The following is a 20652-nucleotide window of genomic DNA, read 5'->3' on the forward strand; positions in this document are numbered from 1 at the left end:
GGGATCCCTGGACCGAAAGTAACAAAGCGAAACTAGAAAATGTCCAACGCAAGGCAGTCAGGTTCATATTTAATTGTTACAGCTGGAGTATAAGCCCAACAGCCCTGCTGCACACCGCAGGACTCGAACAGTTGGACATCCGACGTCACCGCGAACGACTAAAATTATTTTACTTATATTGTCATAATACAATAAAACTAGAGGAAGGCATTCTAGTTGAGCCCATTTCCCACCGCCCTACGCGTTCCTATCATTCCAAAAAAGTCGGCGCAATTTTGTGCAAAACAAATGTTTTTAAATACTCATTTTTCCCCCGCACCATTGTTCAATGGAACGATCTGCCTGGAAACGTGGTCAGTTCCGAAACGGTTATCTTGTTTTTACAAGCCCTGAGTGAACAATAGGGCACACATGCAATTCGTTTTGAATCGAGTGTTTTTTTTTTTTATTCTACTGTGTTTTGCACTCCAGCCGAGTCTCGTTGTTTTGTTGCAATGTACGATTTCTTTGTTCCTGTTACTTATGTACCCCACTCCTGCCTAAGGCTTGTAATACAGGCCGGCAGTATTTGCTAAATAAATAAATAAATAAACACTTACAAGGAGCTGCAACATCTTGCACGTTGAAACACCGTTGCAACACTTTTCACACACTCTTTGTTCGCCCATTCTTGTCGGAACTAAAAAGGGCGAATGTTGTCGCAGAACGTGTCGACAACGTCGCTTTAAAGTTCGAGATTTCAAGGCCGCTTTCAAGGTAAATTTCAACCTTTAAAGGTCGCACAAACTGCTCTAGCGTCCTTCGGCACCCGCTTCGGGGCCCGCTTCGGTGCAATGTAAAAAAATAGCGTTGTCCTTACTGCGCATGCTCCGTATGTTATCGTGTTCTAGTGCATGGCTTACGCACGTAATGTCAACATGATTTAATGGCGAGTTTAACACACGTAGTGTTTACGCATTCTAAGAAATACCGCTGACCAACATTGAGGCATGCACCCGTGGCTACACTTCAATACGAATTGTAACGGCTGCACTGTCGCTGTCGTTATTTGAAAACAAATGCTGACCAATGCTTTCCATTCCTCTCAACTCACCTGAATCGCAACTTATAAGTTGCTAGACTATGTAGCTTCCGAGATCGTTCGGCGATCCTGGTGTCCGTAAACCTGAATTCATATAGGCCTATTCAACGCTGAAGGGGTTTAGTGCGCCTTGCGAGTCAATAAGAAGGTTAGGGCTACGGTATATTTGGCAGATGTGTTCAAATTTTCCATCGCAATGGCAACTAAATGGCGCTATTTAAACGCAATATCAGGTGGTTCTGCGGATAAGGGCACCCAGTAATATTTCAGACAGTGATGACTAAGGTGCGGCCACTCTGAAATGTCGCTGATGCCTGGATAAATACATAGACACAGCGAAACCTGAATGCCGTTTTTGGAAAGTCCTAAAGTCCAAGCGTGGCAACCTCCACGGCGATGGAGTCCCGTTTTACACTAGCAGATACGGATGTGACACGCGGAGACTCACCAGGGATTGGCGGCGTTAGGTTGGGCGGCGCCCACTTAGTTCTCGAATCCGACTTGGCGTGCGCCGCCGGCTGCTTCACATCCGGCTTCAAGTCGAATCCGCGCAGCAGGCCGCTCGATTCCTCAGTTTCTGTGCACGATGAATATAAGCGTGTCTCTTTGGCAATGGAAGGTGATGGCGTTCATAGAAAGTGGGAGAACGTAGGAGGAAGCAACTTCTGTCTCAAGCTGTCGATTTCGCTGCGGCGACTGGGCATAAGATCCCACTACAAGAACTTCTGTCAGGGCGACAGAAATTTCTGAGGTGTTGACAGTGATACGGCTAAAAAGTGCTTAAAAATTTTCCTTTCGTTACAACTACGACAACGACAATCTGCTGTATTCACTTACCTGTAAAGCGTAAAGGGAGGGCCAAGCATGGTAGTAAAATGGTAGTTCACGCCCTGGCTATTTGCTTAATTTATGATCTGTCATTACTTGGGACAATAACTGATGTTGTGGCGTCGACCTTGTTCTTGGCTTTTCGGTTTAGTTTCATTTCAAGAGTCAGTGATAAAACAATACCACGATCTTTAAAATATGTGGCCATTCCGTAGAAATTATTGGACGGGGGTTCTGCAATCCACGCGACAAGGATGATAGGTAAGATTACACCGGGCGACAGGCACCGTTCACAATATTACTTTTCATTATTCGGCGCTGAAGTTGAGCTCTTGTTGCTCTACGGATAGAGGGAGACTTGGACGGAAATATTCGACACCGTCTTTCGGACTGCTTGAATGCCACGACATGTGTGAGACAGTCACCGTGAATATGTTTGTTTAGAGGTGACAGGGGTCTATGGTAGGTCAGGTTATTTTTCGGGCACTAATTTTGGGCTGAAAAGTGGCTACCAAAACATGCAAAAGACGTACGAAAGATAAGCTTCATACCTGGGGAGAGTCCACTCTCAGATATAGGGACGTACAGGGCGAGGACATTTCGGAATAGCAGTTCGCAACAGCAGCCATTGCTGGCGGCGAGCGCAATTGGCATGTGCTGTTCGACGAGCGGCCTCTTTGTGCTACAGTACCAAACAAGTCTAGAGCAGTGCCGACAAATGGCGAAGGCGCGTTACCGGTACCATAGCACCATGACCGCGTTCTCGCCATGCGTAGGCTCTGTTTGGAACATATTTGGTTTTTCTTACAGTGTGTGTCGCCACATTTGCTCGACCACAAAATTGGTAGCTAGACACAGCGTACACTGTGAAATAATTTACACCCTTAAATGTGCGAAAGGGTGTTAATGTGTCTATAACTAACACCCATAGGGTATCTGTTATATAAATAACGCCCTAAGGGTGCGAGTTATAGACACATTTACACCCCTCTTCACTTTTAAGAGTGTAAATTACTTTACAGTGTAAACGGTACCCGACCTCGACGGGAATAATGCTCTTGTAGAAGTGTACTGGCTCAGCTCCAATGTTGCAAACATTTGTCAGCTGTTCCTTAATGTTCATCATTAAAACGCTGCCTTGGCGAGCACTTAAGGGTCCCTTTATTTTAGTGCGCAAGATCGTGAACGGGGTGGTTAAACAAAGCATTCGTTGATGTCCTATTCGACAACCACTTTGTGAACGCTGCCACACCAGTTTTCTTCGCGAGCAGTTAAACGAAACGTTGGTGTAACCGGAGCGAAGTATGTCAGTGAAACATGGCTATAAAAGCTGCTGAGCACGAGGTCGCGGGATCGAATCCCGGCCACGGCGGCCGCATTTCGATGGGGGCGAAATGCGAAAACACCCGTGTGCTTAGATTTAGGTGCGCGTTAAAGAACCCCAGGTGGTCAAAATTTCCGGAGTCCTCCACTACGGCGTGCCTCATAATCAGAAAGTGGTTTTGGCACGTAAAACGCCAAATATTATTATTATTATTATTATTATGGCTATAAAACACTGTACAGCTTCCTGCAGCCATTCCATTCTCAAACGGGTGCTTCCAGGCTACTTGAACATCGCGTTTAATGCAAGGTCCATCTGAATAGGTCGCGAAGCTTGGAACGAAAAGCGTGCCAATACCTTTTGCAAGAGATATTAATTGGTGGTGCAGGATTCAAGCGCGACTGGGTGAAAGGGGTGGGGGGGAACACTGAAACTAGGAAACCTACATAAGAAAAAAAATTTTCGGGCATGTTTAATTAGAATACTGTCATACGAGTAAATATTCAGTTTCAAATAGTTTTGCTGTACTAAAACAACAAATGTTAATTTTTGCTATTTTGTAATGTATTAGTTCTTTCTTGGTGACCTGTACCAATCAGTGATTCTGACGGGGGACTAACTGGCCTGTGCAAGCCAGCTGTTATGTCGTGCGCAATGGCGTTGCTCACTTGATCGCTGCGATTTCGTCCGAGTTTTTTTTTTATTTCTTTGCGTGCTTGTTCAAAGTTTGGCGCGCGCTTCACTTCAAATTTTGCGTGATCTACAGGGACACGGCATTTATTGGCGAAAGATGTGAGCGCAGGTTTTTTTATCGTGCAAGTTCCCGCTGTGGCATCCGAACCGCTTGGTCTCACCGCGACGATAAACGCGGAGCGGTCCGCGAAGAACCGTCGCGCTGTGCTTGTTCACTCTCCGTGACACAGGCTCTGAGTGCCCTCAGACAAGCAAATTAGTAAGTCTACTGCTTTCTAAATGATAATGTGGTGCAATGTTGTCTCAGATGATAACTGCTGGATATCAATACACGGTGTCGCATGCAACTGCGAATGATTCTGCGAGAAGGCTTCGCATATGTTGCTATACATTACGACTACATGCTAGCCATAATGTTTATCATTCATACAAACATATGTTTGCTTAGTCAAGTATATTGGTTGTACCATTCTAGACGAACAAAAGTGAAGTTGCTTTTGAAATTTGTGTAGCATTGTCATTTATTTCTATCGCATTCGCTTACCTTCCTAAGGAACCTACTGGAGCAATTACCGTCAATAACAGCCTAATTATGTTAACGTTAAGACATACACCACTGCTATAGTTTAATTACACGCTGGCACTTCAGCTGACGCGAGTCGCAAGCTCGCCTCAGCCTCAAAAGAAAACTGATGGCGTAGCAGTCGAAATGCCGGACGCCAAAAAAGTGCAACCATTCGCACCAAGCAGCATGAGATCTCAACGTCACTTCCATTTCCGGGCGTGAATGCGTCCTTTTTTTTTGCCGTAGTTATCCCCACGACTTAGAGATGGCGACGGTCACCACACGCCGCCATTTTGTTGACACATGGACTCCTATTAAAAAAGGTTCGCTACCAGTTTACCTTGGTTTACAGCTGCCATGTAGTACAGTGACAAACGACCCATTGCCCACGATATCAATAGGCGCGCCGCCGCAAAACGTTCCACGAGCTCTTCATGCTTTGGACGTTCCCCACACACCACGCGTAGAAAGGAGGCGTTAAACCTAGACTAGAAAGGCCTAAGCCTGTGCTAAAACGGGGATATCAAGCAGCATGAGACGCCCTTGTAGGCTCCCAATCAGTGAGGATGGAAGGTGACTAAGGGAGACCTAAAACGAGAGCGTTCGCCACTCGTGCATAAATTGCGCATGCAGGCGCAGACGTCTGCCCCCTCCCTTCCGCTGCCTGTGAGGGCATTAACGCGTTGTTTATGCCTCGCCGAGCACCGCGCAAATAAATTATGCGGAACTTCGCTGAGCTACAACTGTCGAAGATATGTGTAGCGTTATATGGCGGTCGGCGTGGTGGGGAATGTGTATATATGTCAGGCAATGTATGTATGTGCATCTCTCTGCTCATACTCGTCACGCATATATAAATAAATAACGCATACTGCATGAGCACTTACCACGCATAGCACATTCCGCACCACGCCGACCGCCATATGATGCTACGCATATTTTGGGCAGTTCCCGTTCAGGTAAGTTCCGCTTAATTTGTTAGTTTAGGGACCAAAGTGTGCACGCAGGCCGCTTCGATTGCGTGGCTCTTGCGTGCATTTCTCCTGCAGTGCCGCCCTATACGCACAGGCATCGAGATTTCTGCGCTCTCGCCACTCGCTCGACCCGATGTCTCAGTGGCTATGCACTTCGCTGTTGAGATGCGGGCTCGATTCCCGGTGGCGAATACCGCATTTCGACGTAGGCAGAATGCAAAACCAATATTATACAGTAAACTCTCAGTTGTACCAACGTCGGTTTAACGAACATTTCAGAATAACGAACTTTTGGAAAATCACCGGCAGTTTTCCTATGCGTTCAATGCAAAAAATTTCAGTTCAACGAATTTCTGAATAGCGAATATTTCAGTTGAACGAACTTGATCAGTGAGCCAGGACTCATTTTCGAAATCAGTTCAACGAAGTTTTGCGCTCTGCAGTGCTGGCGTAGCCGATGCCCGCCACCCCCAAATCGCCCCTCCAGGGGCGGCAGTGTGTTGTGTGACTTTGAGCTGGTTACCTGTGCTGAACTATCAGACCTGGAAATTGTTTCCAGTGTTCGTCCCGAAGAAGAAGAGTGCCACGAGGAAGATGCAATGGCAGAGGCAGATTCAAATCCTGTAATTTTAACCGAGGCTGTAGGATGCCTTGGGAATTTGCGAGACTTCGTGTCCCAGCTGTGCCAGAGGAAGTGCACAAAACCATAGACTCTCTGGACAGCTTTGTTACTTCTTGCGCTTTAAGAACACTAGTGCAAACGAATGTTAGATTTTTTTTTCAAAATGAGAAAGGCAGTAATGTAATTATTTCGAGCTTCGTATATGTCGATGTATATAACTTCACCACTTGCATTTCCCACTTTAGACACTTTGATCCTATGCTAGGGGTAGGCAACCTGCGACCCGCGGGGCAGTATTATGCGGCCCCCGGCACAATCAGAACCTCCCCCCCCCACCCCTACCCTTGTTGCTTCCTATCTGAAGGCCGACGTGGAAGTTTATTTGCGAGTTGGCTAAGAATTTTCAGCACCAAAAGTCGCACTGAGAGAGGTCTTTTTTTTTTTTGCTTGTAAGCTAACTTTGTAAATTGCAACTTCGTGACATGCGTGCTGAAAACAAACATTTCTATCTCGGTTTTGTATGTTATTGTCGATTCGCCGAAATTTCTCTTTGCCTGCAAAGCACCTCCCCCACCCCTTCCGATTTGCTGTCCGGCCCCCGCCGTGTCGGCTTCATGCAACTCGGCCCTCCACCTTAAAAGGTTGCCGACGCCTGCCCTATGTTGTTCCATATTCTAGTGAATATTCAGTTTAGTGAACTTTCAGTTAGGTGAACTATTTCCTTGAGGCCCTTGAAGCTCACTCAAATGAGAGTTCACTATACGTATATTCAGGTAAACGTTAAAGAAACCCAAGTGTTCGCAATTAGTCAAGAACCCATCATATTAGGCTTGTTTAACCGTTCGCGCAATGGGTAGGCTTGACTGAACCACATATAGCGTACAGTATGTGCTAAAAGAAACTGCCTAAGCCTAACGTTAGTCCTACGGATGAAACGAGGGAAGCGCGGCGAGGTGCTCTGATCACACGCACCCTGCTGCTCGGTGTCCGGTGACCTGGTTCTGTGCCGCCGCGCTGGAAGCGGACACTGCTCGCGGCAGATCAACCGGGCCAGGACGCGGCGCTCCGTGGGCGCGAGCTCGCGCGTCACCTTGCGGAGGAGGCAGCGGCGCTGAATTTCCTCGAGGGGCCCGGACCGCAGCAACCGTGTCTGCGACAATGGACACGAGCATGCTGTTCCGGGTTTGCGCCAGTCTGGTGTGCCGAGGGTGCGAGGAATTCTATAAAGTTTCTCTCTCTCTCTCTATGGCACGAGTCTCGGACATAAAACCAGTGCGCGAATGAAGTGCGAAAGTTGGGAAACAGAGATGTGATCGTATCCAGCTTTTCCGGACACGAGGGGTTAGTTCGCGTGAGTGCCACCACGTGGCGTACTGACCTTAAACATTTCAAACTTCCCGCGGTGACGCGTGATGACGTCAACAAAAGGAAAATAAAATAATTAAAAGATATATCCCTGCGCATTGAACTTTGACACAATGCTTGTCCCGCCGGCGTTATCAGTGTTCTGGATAAAGCATAGCCGCTCGTCGCCTGGAAATGACTTATCGACCTAAGAGCGTTTAGTCGCGACGAGCTATGATGGATTCTGGGCTTTTGATATGGTTTTTTTTATTCTTTGATGCTACAGAGTTAACAAGCTAGGCTAACCGTCAGAAGCACTCCGTGGCAGCCTTTCTTCAGTCGGCACACATTGTTAACGTCCGAACATCGCACACCGTCTACGAGAGACGCCGTCGTGGACGGCTTCTTGCCGTTCATTAACCTCCGGGTTTCCCTGTCACTTGTATACCATTTTGACGACTACAATCTCACGGAAGTTGGCAATGATATAATGTCCATGGCAATAAAGTCGTTTAAATGAATTCTACTGTGGAGACGACTGCCGCTTTTGCTCACTGTGAATGCAAGTATTGCATTAATGAACGCCATTCTTAAGCATATAAATTGATAGTCCAAAAAATTATGCGGATCTCACGTATGTGCGAATTGACGTAAACGAAGCTTTCTGTGTTCTTTGTTGTCATTGTCGTACGTAATCTCCACAGAGTAGTCAGGCACCCTGTAATGAAGTGCTATCAATGTTTGCCTGATTACGCCCGCCATTGTGATGCAAATAAATGTAACTTCAACTCATTTTCTCAGATATAAACGCTGATTGAAACGCTGATGTCATCCTGAACAATATCATCAAGCGCCGTAGTGCTCGATCTTATGATGCCCCTATTGGCAAGGCTATTTTCGTGTGTGTGTGTGTGTGTGTGTGTGTGTGTTTTTGAGGGGGGGGGTATCGATGTGCTCTTGTACCGTAGAAACGTCCCTTGGACGTCTCTAATGTGCTCGTTTTTATTCTCAAGCACCCAATGAAAACAGTCATCGCTGCAACTCAATATGTCCTGGTGGCAGGCCACCATGGCGTGTCGCGCAACTGTGACCACGCTGATTCATTTGGGTTGGCATATACTATTTTATGCGCCATACTTCGCCACATTCATTTTTAAACTATGGCAGAGCTGGTAAAGGCCGGCCAACTCACTAGGTCCCTTTCCTCTGTTTACTTCCGCAAAGTGTGCATCTATCGCTGTGGTTAGCAAATATGCCCAGTGGTATGCTATTACTCAAGCCTTTCTGGCGACCTGAGCAACTGAAGTCGCAGGCTTTCTTCAACCGGCGTCGACGTACAATATGGCTATCGTCAAGTACTTTTCGCGGACTTCGCTCACCGCCTTCTCAAATGTGTCATCCCGCACACTACTCGCTCCTGCTAGACACAACACAAACACGCAACGACCTTAATGAAGCATCAGTTACACCCTAGGTGACATGCTGTCGATGTAGCTTCCTGTTGAGCACCGGTATTAGAGCGTGGTCTTGTCTATGGGGATATTATCGGTTGACAGCCTCGCTCAACAACACTGCTCGTTACTCATCACTTTTTTTTTCGACAGCAGCATACTGTATTTCCTCTGAATATACTTTCGGCTTTAGGTGTGACCTTGCACGCCCGCTTATTCTGTTACGTTGACGGCGACCGTTGTCATCAAGCTGCCGCCTCATTCTGGGCTTAGCCCTCACCAGAGAGCACAGAAAGTTGTTTTCACAAACAAACCACCGGGATTCGACCCCATGGATTCGCAGCATCCTCCATTTGGGAGCTAGGCGCGCTAACCATTAGGCAACTACCTCCCTCCACAATTTTGTTTATCTGCCTTCCCACTTCTCGTTTTCGGTGCAGACGCAGGCAGAACGGACGCAGAAACGAAAAAAAAGTAAAGATTGCTTGAGCCGCCAGCTGACACATGACCTTAACTTTGGCAGGTTATTCTCATTGCATGGAGCGCATGTAGAGCTTGCGGCTGCGTGCAGATTATGGGTCGCCTAAGCTTTATTGTAAATTTGCTTTCACCTACTCTTTTCGGATAAAACTGAAACGCCGGACAAAAATGACACCTACCGTAGTATTTATTTTCTTGTTTTCTAAGTTTAAACCAAGAACGCTCATTCGCGCAAACAGTGATTTTTTAAAGAAATGGCATAAAGATTATATATATTTCGAGGCCATGTCGCTGCCAATACGGGCCAGCACCACGTATCGACGAAAGGGCATCACACTGCCGATGCATGCGGCAGGTTACTGAATGATGAAAACAGGAAACGCAACTTATTAGACACAGAACACCAGGCACCCACCACCACGACATTCATTTGACAACAGCGACACACAACGGCGGACTAATATACTTCTTAAATGGGTTTAATTTTATTTTTCCTCGCAGAACCGCAAGCACAGGGAGCGCCGCGCCGTATACCGCGGCCACGTACCGCCCTCCTTTTCCTCTAACAATATGGCCGCCGGCGGCATCACGCTCTCCCGTAGGCGGCGAATTGGACTGCCACTCCAGAAGTTTAAATATATAACCCCTTTGCATAAAAATGACAGCATGATTGCTAATATATTATTGGCTTGGATATCTTTGGCACCAAGACCAAGACGGCATACCCTGTCTTCCAACGCGTTCTTATGTTTGCGTTCGCGTCTCTGTCTTGAAGGGACGCGCACCGTAATATGCTGCAGTGCTTGTGTTGAGCGTATGTAAGGCGAGAAACGCTGTTCTAAAATGTATGTTCTCTAACTTGTGCAGCAAGCCAATGTTTATAGTATTCCCGCAATAGCAAGAGTCCAGAGTATCGCAAGCGTCAAGTTATAGTCGTAACTTGAAGCGACAGCGTAGTTGTAATCAACAGACCCTGCCAGTAAGGAATGAGCGGTGAGGCATGGCTGATGAATAAGTAACTGCCAAGATTGGCTTTCAGCGAAAGCCGACTAAAAGCGTTTAATTTTTCTGTGTTATGAAGACCCCTCGCATGTTAATATGAGATTACTGCCCTTTATAGCTTCTAAATTAAAAAGTGAGTTATGAATAACAAATTGTCGCGGTAAATGTGTAAACGAAGACGCCAAGAAGAGTCCTAGTCCGTTTCCCAGTATTCACTCACTGAAGATGGAGAACGTCTCTACTCTCACCCGTTGTAGTGATGTGAAGAACAAAACACTTCCAGAAGAGTGAGTCACGAATATAACATATTATAAAGGGTGATCTTGCACTGAAAAACACTCAAAGCACAACGATGGCTGCGCGCACAGTAGTGCTTCCTCTGGATCTGATCTACAGATCAAAACATCGGTTCCTCTGGTTGGAATGCCCGTACATTGCAGCGCAATCTCGGGTCCTCAAATGTGATGGAGAACATGCGCCAGTATTCGCTTCGCGCGCGCAATGTAATAACGCTCTTTCGCTATCGAATCCGTGACAACGTACTGGATATTAGAAACACATGCAGGTGCGTCTTGAGCTAACCTTTAACTTTGGAACAGTGATCAGACGCTAAAAAAAGCCCCCACACCCCCCAAAAAAAGAAGTAAGAAGATACAGTTGCTTTTAATATTAGCTGAAACATAGTGCTCGTGGTAAAAAGGGCCCCCAAGGACTGCACAGCGGCGCCGACGTGCAGAAAATTCAAGAGCTAAACACTTTCCAATTACTGGTATTTATCAAACCAGCATTTCGTGGTTCAATGTAGCCCTGTAGTCTAGGGGCCAGTTCCAACACGGGTAGTGTGTCGGAGCTCATATTTCATGTCAGCATTAACTGTCACAAAATCACAGCATTTTTTCTTTAGACCTTAACATTAGACAGCCAAAATACATGCACTGAAACCGTCATCCTAATACTTCAGTACTTTTCGTTCTAACATACATGTCCGCACTGATCCATATGTTAAAAAGTACTGAAAATGTTTCCAATGCTTTCCCCCAGGCAGCTGTTTTTATTCCTGATGATGGCACGAAACCGAGCCTGATGCCACCAGCGCTTAGAAATCGAAACAGGAGCGTGAACAATGTTCTCGCACACCCTGCGTGATGTACCGTAGCGCTGCGAATAGTCCATTGTAAAGGCAGAAGTGCATGGTTGGGCACATGTGCTTAAGAGGAAGCTTTAGCTCGGATGCTCCTATCTAAATACATGTAAAAGCAGAATTCGTTTTTCTCGGCCACCACGGCGCCAAATTTGACACGGTCTGTTGCATTTAAAATAAAGACATAATATCTAGTGACTGGTGGATTCAAATTTTTATTGAGGTCGCCAATTTTTTATTAAAAATTGGCAAAAATCGAGAATTTCCAGAAAACGAGGCTATCAATTTACAAATCCGTAACTCAGCAATAAAACATGATATCACAATTCTGTGAATTACATCTGATAGTAGCTCTAAAGCGGACAAAGTTTAAATGTTACACATGAATCTAAAAAAATTCAGTTATATGGAAATACAGATCTTGCAGAACACTAATACACAATGTAACAAATTCGCGTAAGATATAAATTGACATAGAGAACTTGTCCGCTTGAAATGGTCTAATGGATGCTGTTTACAGAACCGCGATATCTGTTCTTGATGCAGAGCTATTAATTTATAATCTTCGTGGGTCTATTATTTACGAAATTTCAAATTTGTAAAAAATTCTTTTCACAATATTCAGACCATAAATCAAAATACCGCTTCCAACCGTCGCTAGAACTGAATTTACCCGCTCAAATGCAAGGCATTTCATTATGATTGGTCCAGGGGTAATCTCAGAAAAACGTTTTTGCGTTTTACATATATATGAATAGGTCGCGTCGAAGTTGTGCCCGAGCTAAAGCTTCCTCTTGAGCTCATGAAGCTGATTTGCACCAAGATTGCCTGTCCGTACTTTCATACTTTATAAGAAGCCTACCGCACCACCAATACGCCGGCAGCTTCTAACTGCACCAAACAAAACTAATAAACCAATACAAGCAATGGTTACACCATTTTATCATGCGAGTGTTCAAATTTGTAACCTTTCGATGCGGAGTAAGTTGAAAAATTGTGTGCATAATGAACAAAGCTACGTTAATTCCCCTTTCAGTAATTGATCTTACATGGCTAAAGAAAATGAGCAGCTTGGAGCCCGTCCGCGAGATTATGCAGCCAAGCGAAGAAATTTCAATTAAACAGGCTTCTGTAAGAGGCATGCGAACAAAAATATTCTACGTAAACGCTCTTGGAAGGCGTAACTGACGCAGAAAAAGAACATGTAAAGTCACAGAACATCACTTCAAGGCGTGACACAAAGGAGGAACCACACACAAACTGCGCTAACAACTTGAAGCGGTGTTCTTTCTGTGATAATGAAGCAATTAGCACGTCAGTCATTACTTGCAAACCTGTAAAGTCAACCTGACCGCACTTAGCCTTTTGTGATGCTGTCATCAATAGTATGGCCCCGTGAGCATGTTCTTTGTGACCGGCCAGTCCGCTTTCAATTTTTATTCGCGCTGTTGTTTCTAAGGCTAGCAGTTCAAATTCTTATTGTCGATATAGCTGCGAACGTGTGCCGCCGAAAGCTTGCTTTTTCGCAGAAGCGATGCATGACGGAATGATCGTGCAGATTTAGCGCGTCGCTGGCATCAAGACAATGCGCTGCCGCCGAGGGAAGGAAGCTAACGAAAGTGAACAGCTTGGTAGCTGCTCACGGAGCCGTGCCGATGGTGGCTGTGCCGTCATGACGAAATCTGAGGCGGCGATATTGACGGCTGAGGCGTTTTTATGCGAAGCATATTACTAGAGCTCAACCCAGCTCCTCAGGCGCGGCGGTGTTGCCTTCAATACCACGTGACACCGTGACGTCACGACAGAGGAGAAACGGGGCTCCAACTCGCGCCGTAGCTCGCGGCGTCGCGGCGGTATATAAGCAGCTGCGCTTGCCTCTGATAGACACTCACGAGGTGAGATGCCTCTGGAGGCAGAGCTGCTCGTTGGAATGAGAAACGAAGGTTGCGGCGTGCTACAGAGACTGTTTCTAGGTGGCTTTGCTACGGCGCAGCGACTACGCGCCCCGCATCGGACGCGGTGAGCGTCGAGCAACGCAGCGTTCGGCGCGACAACGAAATGTGCGCCTGAGCAAGCGCCGCACGCCTGAGCCGACGCCGACGACACCGGCTTTTCTGCGACACGAGCTCCTTAACGCTGTCGCGTTAAAATAAAGGCTAGTATGCTTCGCATCCTGGGCTTAACCTTAGCTAAGCCACAGCCATTTTTTTTCTTTTATTCTTTTTTTATTTTTTGCACCGAAGTCGTTAAGAGTAAGCTTTAACTCGGGCCCAACTCCGACGCATCCTATTTAAATAGATGTAAAACGCCGAAACGCTTTTCTGAGATAACCCCTCGGGTGATTTCAATGAAATTTGCTGGATTCGAGAGAGAAAGGTAAATTCTAGTGACTTTTGGAAGCGGACTTTCCATTTAGGGCCTGAATGTTGTTAGAAGAATTTTAGAGATTCGAAAGTGCGAAAAAGATAGAAGCGCGAAGTTTACAAATGAAAAGCTCCGCATCAAGAGTACACATGTCACGCTTCTGTAAACGGCATCCATTAATCGTTCAAAGCGGACGAATTCGATATGTCGATTTATATGTTACGTGAATTTATTACGTTGTGTACAAGGGTTCTGCAAAAGCTGTATTTCCATATTACTAAACTTCTTGAGATTCATGCGTAACATATCAATTTTGGCCGCTTTAGATGTGCTGTAAGATTCAATGCACAGAATTGTGATATCATTTTCTATTGCCGAAAGACAGAGTTGTAAACTTGATGGTTTCGATTTTGCCAGTTTTCAATAAACAAATGATGACCTACATCAAAAATTCGAAACCAACAGTTACTAGATTGTACGTTTTAATTTAAAGTGCAACAAACCTTGTCAAATTTGGTGAAGTGGTTGCCGAAAAAATCTAATTCTCCTTTTACATATATTTAGATCAAATCACCCGAGCTAAAGCTTCCTCTTAAGGCCTACTTTTTCCACTATCGTGTCCGCGTGTAGAACGAAATCCCGAAGTTAGTACAATGCCGGACTGACCCACGGCGGCGGTGAAGCAGGCGTTAAGCACTCTCCATACGTGGGCCGATCCTGAGGATAGTTAATACCGACCCGACCCGCGGCGGTGGTGAAGCAGGCGTTAAGCGCTCCCCATACGTGGGCCGATCCCGAAGATAGTGCAATGGCGGGCCGACCCGCGGCGGCGGTGAAGCAGGCGTTAAGCGCTCCCCATACGTGGGCCGATCCCGAAGATAGTGCAATGGCGGGCCGACCCGCGGCGGCGGTGAAGCAGGCGTTAAGCGCTCCCCATGCCGTTCCCACTAAGGGGCCCACATACACAGCTTTGCTGGCCATCCTTATTCACAGTGTGGAAGGGCACTGAGGCTTTTCTTATCCGCGTTTGTCCTGCATGCGTCTGCGATGAAAACAAGAAGCAGGTATGCATGGAAAATCTAAGCTGGCGGCGGCAGGTGGTAGCGCAGAAGTTAGCATGCCCAGACCCTGCATGTACTTATATTTGCATTGACATGGGTTTGTTGTAGTCAAAGCGACCAAAGCTCTCCTTTTTCTGCGCGCTCTAGCGATTGTGAAACTAAGGATGTGGTTAGCATGCCCAGCCACTGAATGCAAATTGCAGCAGTTACGAGTGGTGGAATCCCGCTGGGGCTGATTGTGAAGAAAGCTTCCTTTCTCTGTCCGCTCTCGCGATGGTGAAGCTAAAGATGAGGAGGAGGCCTGACGGTCACAACGTTGATCGTCACCATAACATATTAAATGGACAACCTGCGGAATGGGCAAAGCACACCAAGTTTTTAGCACTTCACTTCTCCTACAGTAAAGTGCTACAATGGCTAGTATGCCCTCATGGGTATGGTCGACCGAACTGCTTCTCACTGCCAACACTGGACTGATACTAAGAAAATGCTCCGTTCGCAAACACCTCGCTACAGTGAAATGAGCAAAACAATATCAGTTTATAAAAGTGCGGGTGCCAATTACCTTGTGTCCTTCTTGCGTGTGTGGAGGGCATAAAGGTCCTGGCAATGAAACGGTAGTATCGACATTTTTGCTACAGCTGCACACAAACAAAATTCGTTGAACTGATCGGACAGCGATCTACCAGCCGAGAAGACCAACCCGCAAATTAAAAAGAAATCGCTGGTTTCCGATCTTCCATTGTACTTTGCGCTTAGCTACCGACTGTAATATTTTTCGTTCTGTGCCCTTATGAAGAGGAAAATTCCACCTTACTACAATATCAACAACAGTACACAAAATAGACTCGATTTGAAGCTGTGACCACGCACCGCACTTTTGTACATTTAGCCCATGTAGTATTGGGGCAACACGTTTGAGCAAAAGGTTTACGGTCACAGCACTGTGACAGGCGGGAAGAAATCGTTGTCATGCCCGGTCGAAACAATACCATCTGAAATCATATTTACTTATATATATATATATATATATATATATATATATATATATATATATATATATATATATATATATATATATATATATATATATATTGAAAAATCACTATAACCGTTCATACATTTGCTTCGTATGAGTTAAATACTAGCTTGCCTCGTCAACCTCAAAAATGTATTCTCTTTGCGGGAGAAGGCCTTCCTGAAAAACGACGCAACAGTAAAACATCCAGCAAGGTTCCTATCCAGATGATTAGCGAACTCGTGCACTGAGAGCGTGTCGACTAGAGTGAGATTGAAAGTTGAATTATGATCGTTGTAAGCTTGTGTTGCGTCTAGCATGAGCGAGTAGCGTTAGCGATGACATTGGCGAGAAAATGGTCAGCTCAGTCTGCGATAAGTTCTTGTGGATTTCCACATTGAACGTCGCAGTCATCACGATGAGAGCACTCCTGTGACATTATTAGTCCAGTGGGGTGGGAAGGCTCGAGTGGTAGCTCACCTTGAGGGGTATTGGCTAACAATTATTAATATACGTACTTTGTGATGATGAAGAGGATGCAAAAACACCACTGGTGATGTCTAACTATTCGTAAAGAGGCCCCCAAATTTCTATTAGCCCACCCCCAAACATTAATTAGGCCCACCCCCAAATTTCAAGTTGGCACACCCTCAAATTTAAGTTAGCCCACCCCCAAATATAAAGTCGGCCACGCCCGATTTTCATTTCGCCCAGCCTTAAACTTCAAGTTGGCCCAGCCCCAAATTTCTATTGGGCCACCTCTAATTTTGATGTTCGTCCACCTACGAATTTGAATAAATCGCCTCCAAATTTCGAGTCGACGCACCCCACAATTTAGGTTGGGCCACCCCCACGTCGCCCCCAAATTCAGATTGGCCCACTCCAATGCCACTTGCAAATCTAGGTTGGCCCACCCCCATATCAACCCCAAACTAACGCTGGCCAACCCCTCGATCACCTCAAATTTAGGATGGCCCACCGCAAACCACCCCCCAGTTAAGGTTAGTCGATCCATATATCGCCCCCAAATTCAGCTTGAATCAATATGGGGTTTTACGTGCCAAAAACCGATAAAACCGATTCTGATTCTGAAAACCACTTTCTGATTATGAGGCACGCCGTAGTGGGGGATTCCGCAAATTTCGCCCACCTGGGGTTCTTTAACGTGCACCTAAATCTAAGCACACGGGTGTTTTCGCATTTCGCCCCCATCGAAATGCGGCCTCCGCGGCCGGGATTCGATCCCGCGACCTCGTGCTCAGCAGCCCAACACCATAGCCACTGAGCAACCACGGCGGGTCAAATTCAGCTCGGCCCAGCCACACATCACCACCATGGTGAGGTTAGCCGTCCCCATGTCACCCCCAAACTTAGGTTGGCCCACCCCCATATCACCCCAAACTTAGCCTGGCCCACCCCTCTACCACCTCAAATTTAGGATGGCCCACCGCAAATCACTCCCAAATTTAGGTTAGCCCACCCCCATATCATCCCCGATTCAGCTTGGCCCAGTCCCATATCACCCACATGATTAGGGTGGCCCACCCCCCTATATCACCCCCAAATTTAGGTTTTCCCACCCTCGTATCATCCCCAAATTGAGGCCTGCCCACCCCCATATTCCCCCAAACTTAGGCTTACCCACCCCATGTTTTTATAGATACCAAGTGAATTTTCACGACAGCGTCGCAAAAATCGCTTTTGGGAACAGTGTTAAGTCATGTGTGGAGAGTCGAGATAGGCATCAACCGAAAGCTGAGTCTCCGGACTACATACGCTGCACTGGGTATTACGATAGACGCCGTAGTTTTATCACAGGCATCGTTCTTGCCTCGAAAATTGACTACAAATTTTCTTCGTTTCCATAGGCTTCCACTGTAAAATCTTTAACCGCTCTGTGAACAAAATTCTTACGTGCCATAGCGTGATCACTGAATTTGGCTCGTGTGGATTGCCTTCCAGAACACGTGTGTCACCTGCCTTTTTCAATAATCGACCTGCAGCTTATGTTATTGGTGAAAAACCCGCTCGTTCTATTGAAAACGCGCTAGCTTCGTGCCGGGGCCGCTTGGGGCGCTAGTTGGTACGCGTCCAGAAAAGCTGGATACGATTTTTACTTGACAGTAAGGTTGGCCTCGAAAATACCAATCATAGCATCATGGCATTTCTGTGACGCCATGACCCAGAAAAATAAATTCCTGACGTCGTGTAGACGTAACGCTAGCTAGACGATGTCATTCACAAAAAAAATAACAATAAAAAGTCGCAGTGGTGACCAAAAGGCGAAGCATCGATAGCAATAGCAAATAAGTGCACAGTTTACGAAGTAAGAATATTAGCTTTATCGGCCACATAAATTTGTAAATATTCGCTTACTAACTAAATTAACAAGCATGGTGTGATGCGCGCACAAGCGAACATCAACATATTTCACACGATGACCGCTTCAACTCGCTGTTAAAACGCTGGAGAGCAGAAGCGCGGCAGCAGCAGCGAGCGAATTGACCTCCATGCTGCATCTCGCTTCAACGCGAACTGAACGTCCAGAACACAGCGCACACGAAGCTATCAGCTCTAGGCGAACTATGTACCCTTCAGTAAAAATTGGTGCTGGGCTAGTTGGTGATGCATTCTTTAAAACTGATGGTAACGCTAAAAGGGACGAACACACGGTGAAAAGACGACACGACGACGAGGGAACGCTACTGACAACTGGACCAACAGTTTTAAAGTATGCACCCATCGCACACCGCTTTCAAGATAGGGCCTGCGCGGTCACACCATATGTAGCAACCGCCGGAGTAGAATGCCCCCCTCCCTCTCCTCGCTCCGGTACCTTGCGCGCGACGAAAGACGGCGCGCTTCCTTCCCGCTTTCATCTCTTGCGCGCGCTAGAGTGGACTGCCATTGTCGGCTTACCGTTGCTTGCTTTCACTCGCACCTACAGCATACGGCCCGCGGTGATGATTTTATCGCCCTTGGACTCTATACGGAACAGCATGGCGACGGCCACTACGACGGCATAAATGCGCCTGGAGTGTGCATATCATCGCTATAGGAACAAAATGATACAAAAAAGTGCGGCGCGCACTTCTGGCTGCGCTGGGGCGTGGCAGTTGCCGCAAATGTAAGAAACGAGCAAAGTAGTGCATAATGACGTCGAGACTCATTCACCTGCTGGGTGCATCAAAACCGAAGCCTATTCGTAGGAACAAGAGTATTTACACGTAAGTAGCGCGAGCAGTAAGATAGCGTGAATGAGGAATTTCAGTCTCTCTAAAAAAGGAAAACATCTATACGCGTATTACGAATATAACGAGAAGTGATGCCACAAACAAACTGGAAGCGACACATGAAAGCTGATGACTGGGTCACGGGGCTTTATTTATCGTTACTGCGAACTGCCGTCGCCAAATGAAGTGAAAGGACGAGTGCTAACGCATTTGTCACTGCCGGCGAGAATGACGCAGTCCTTGTGACAAATACTAAGCTTACAGGACACACGTCGATTCACAAGTGCCTGCGACACATTACGCCAAATCCTTTTACCGATCCCGTGGTGATGCACCGCGTGACTTCGAAGACGGCTCACTTGACGCTCCTGCGCTACGTCACCTATCGTCAGGCTGATTGGCTGCGATTAATACGCCGTAGACACATTCATGCGGCATGAAAAGCATTCTAAATCAAGAGAAGAAAGACGGCGCGAAAAGCACAGTGGCAGCCCTCAGCCCGCCGCTTTTGCAAGAGGCGAAGTGGCAGCGGGCACGGACAGCACTACAAAACGGTGCAAAAGAATAATAAAGAAGGAAGGAAAGCAAAGACGTCTTATATTTGTGTCACTGGACCCAAATTTAACGGGAGACACGTTTACAGAATCGAAAATACTGAAAAAAACAAATAAATAAACTCTCACTCTATCCGTGCAAATACTGTAGCAGAGAAACTTCCCATTCAGGGCACTATGGCGCTTGTTAATGTATTTATTGCAGAGTTTAGAGTGGGTTCGCACGTTAACTTAGAGGAAAAGAAATATTACAAGCCAAAAATTTCGTGTTAGAAGTGAAATGAAATTTCGCTTTGGCTAGATAGAATAGAAATGGCTAGTATATACCAATGAAAACAATCTTAGCAAAGCTGCGGGGCTGGTGATTGTATAATTTTCTTATTAGCAGCCTCCAGACTAAGCAGACGCGCGCATCTGGTCGTTCTTGGTTGCTAAGTCCCGGCTCGTACCCTCCGAAATTTGCCTAATCTCGGGAGTTTTGCCGAGGAGCCGCGCCTTCTAAGGTCATGCGTAGCGAGTGCCAAAGGCGCCGTTTACTTTTAAGGCATAAGCCTTTAGTGGCTCATGAGTGTCCAGGCGCAGTCCGTGGTGGACGCAGGAAAGCGGTGATCACCGGCGAGGGGAGGAAGTACCTAATATGGACATGTACTGGTTTAGAATCGGAACGCTCGCTTCTCCTACTGCCAGCCGGCCTCCGCTACAGTGTGACAACCACCTATGACCGCTGGATACATGACAACAGATTCCACAACACACTGCATCAATTCATACACAACACAGGCCTCACAGCACACATATAATACACATATACGCACCAAGAATTGTGCCTTAAGGGCAAGTCTTTATCGCAATAAAAAAAAAGTAGAGGAGGCGCCATGCCAGTAGCGCTGTGCGAGTGGGCGGGTGGGAGAGCGCGG

General features: G+C 46.5%; 1 protein-coding gene across 4 annotated transcripts in view; it reads right to left on the reverse strand.

Moving 5' to 3' along the window:
• Positions 1 to 20652, reverse strand: part of LOC135901857 (Na(+)/citrate cotransporter-like) — a 73529-nt gene that overhangs the window by 44632 nt on the left and 8245 nt on the right. For all 4 annotated transcript variants that reach the window (XM_065431692.1, XM_065431691.2, XM_065431693.1 and 1 more), the window contains exons 4-5: positions 7060 to 7237; positions 1530 to 1658 (exon numbers count right to left, since the gene is read on the reverse strand). In XM_065431692.1, the coding sequence (XP_065287764.1) occupies positions 1530 to 1658; positions 7060 to 7237 (307 nt within the window). The remainder of the gene's footprint in view (positions 1 to 1529; positions 1659 to 7059; positions 7238 to 20652) is intronic.

The sequence above is a fragment of the Dermacentor albipictus genome, chromosome 2, assembly GCF_038994185.2.
Source record: "Dermacentor albipictus isolate Rhodes 1998 colony chromosome 2, USDA_Dalb.pri_finalv2, whole genome shotgun sequence".
Lineage (NCBI taxonomy): Eukaryota > Metazoa > Arthropoda > Arachnida > Ixodida > Ixodidae > Dermacentor > Dermacentor albipictus.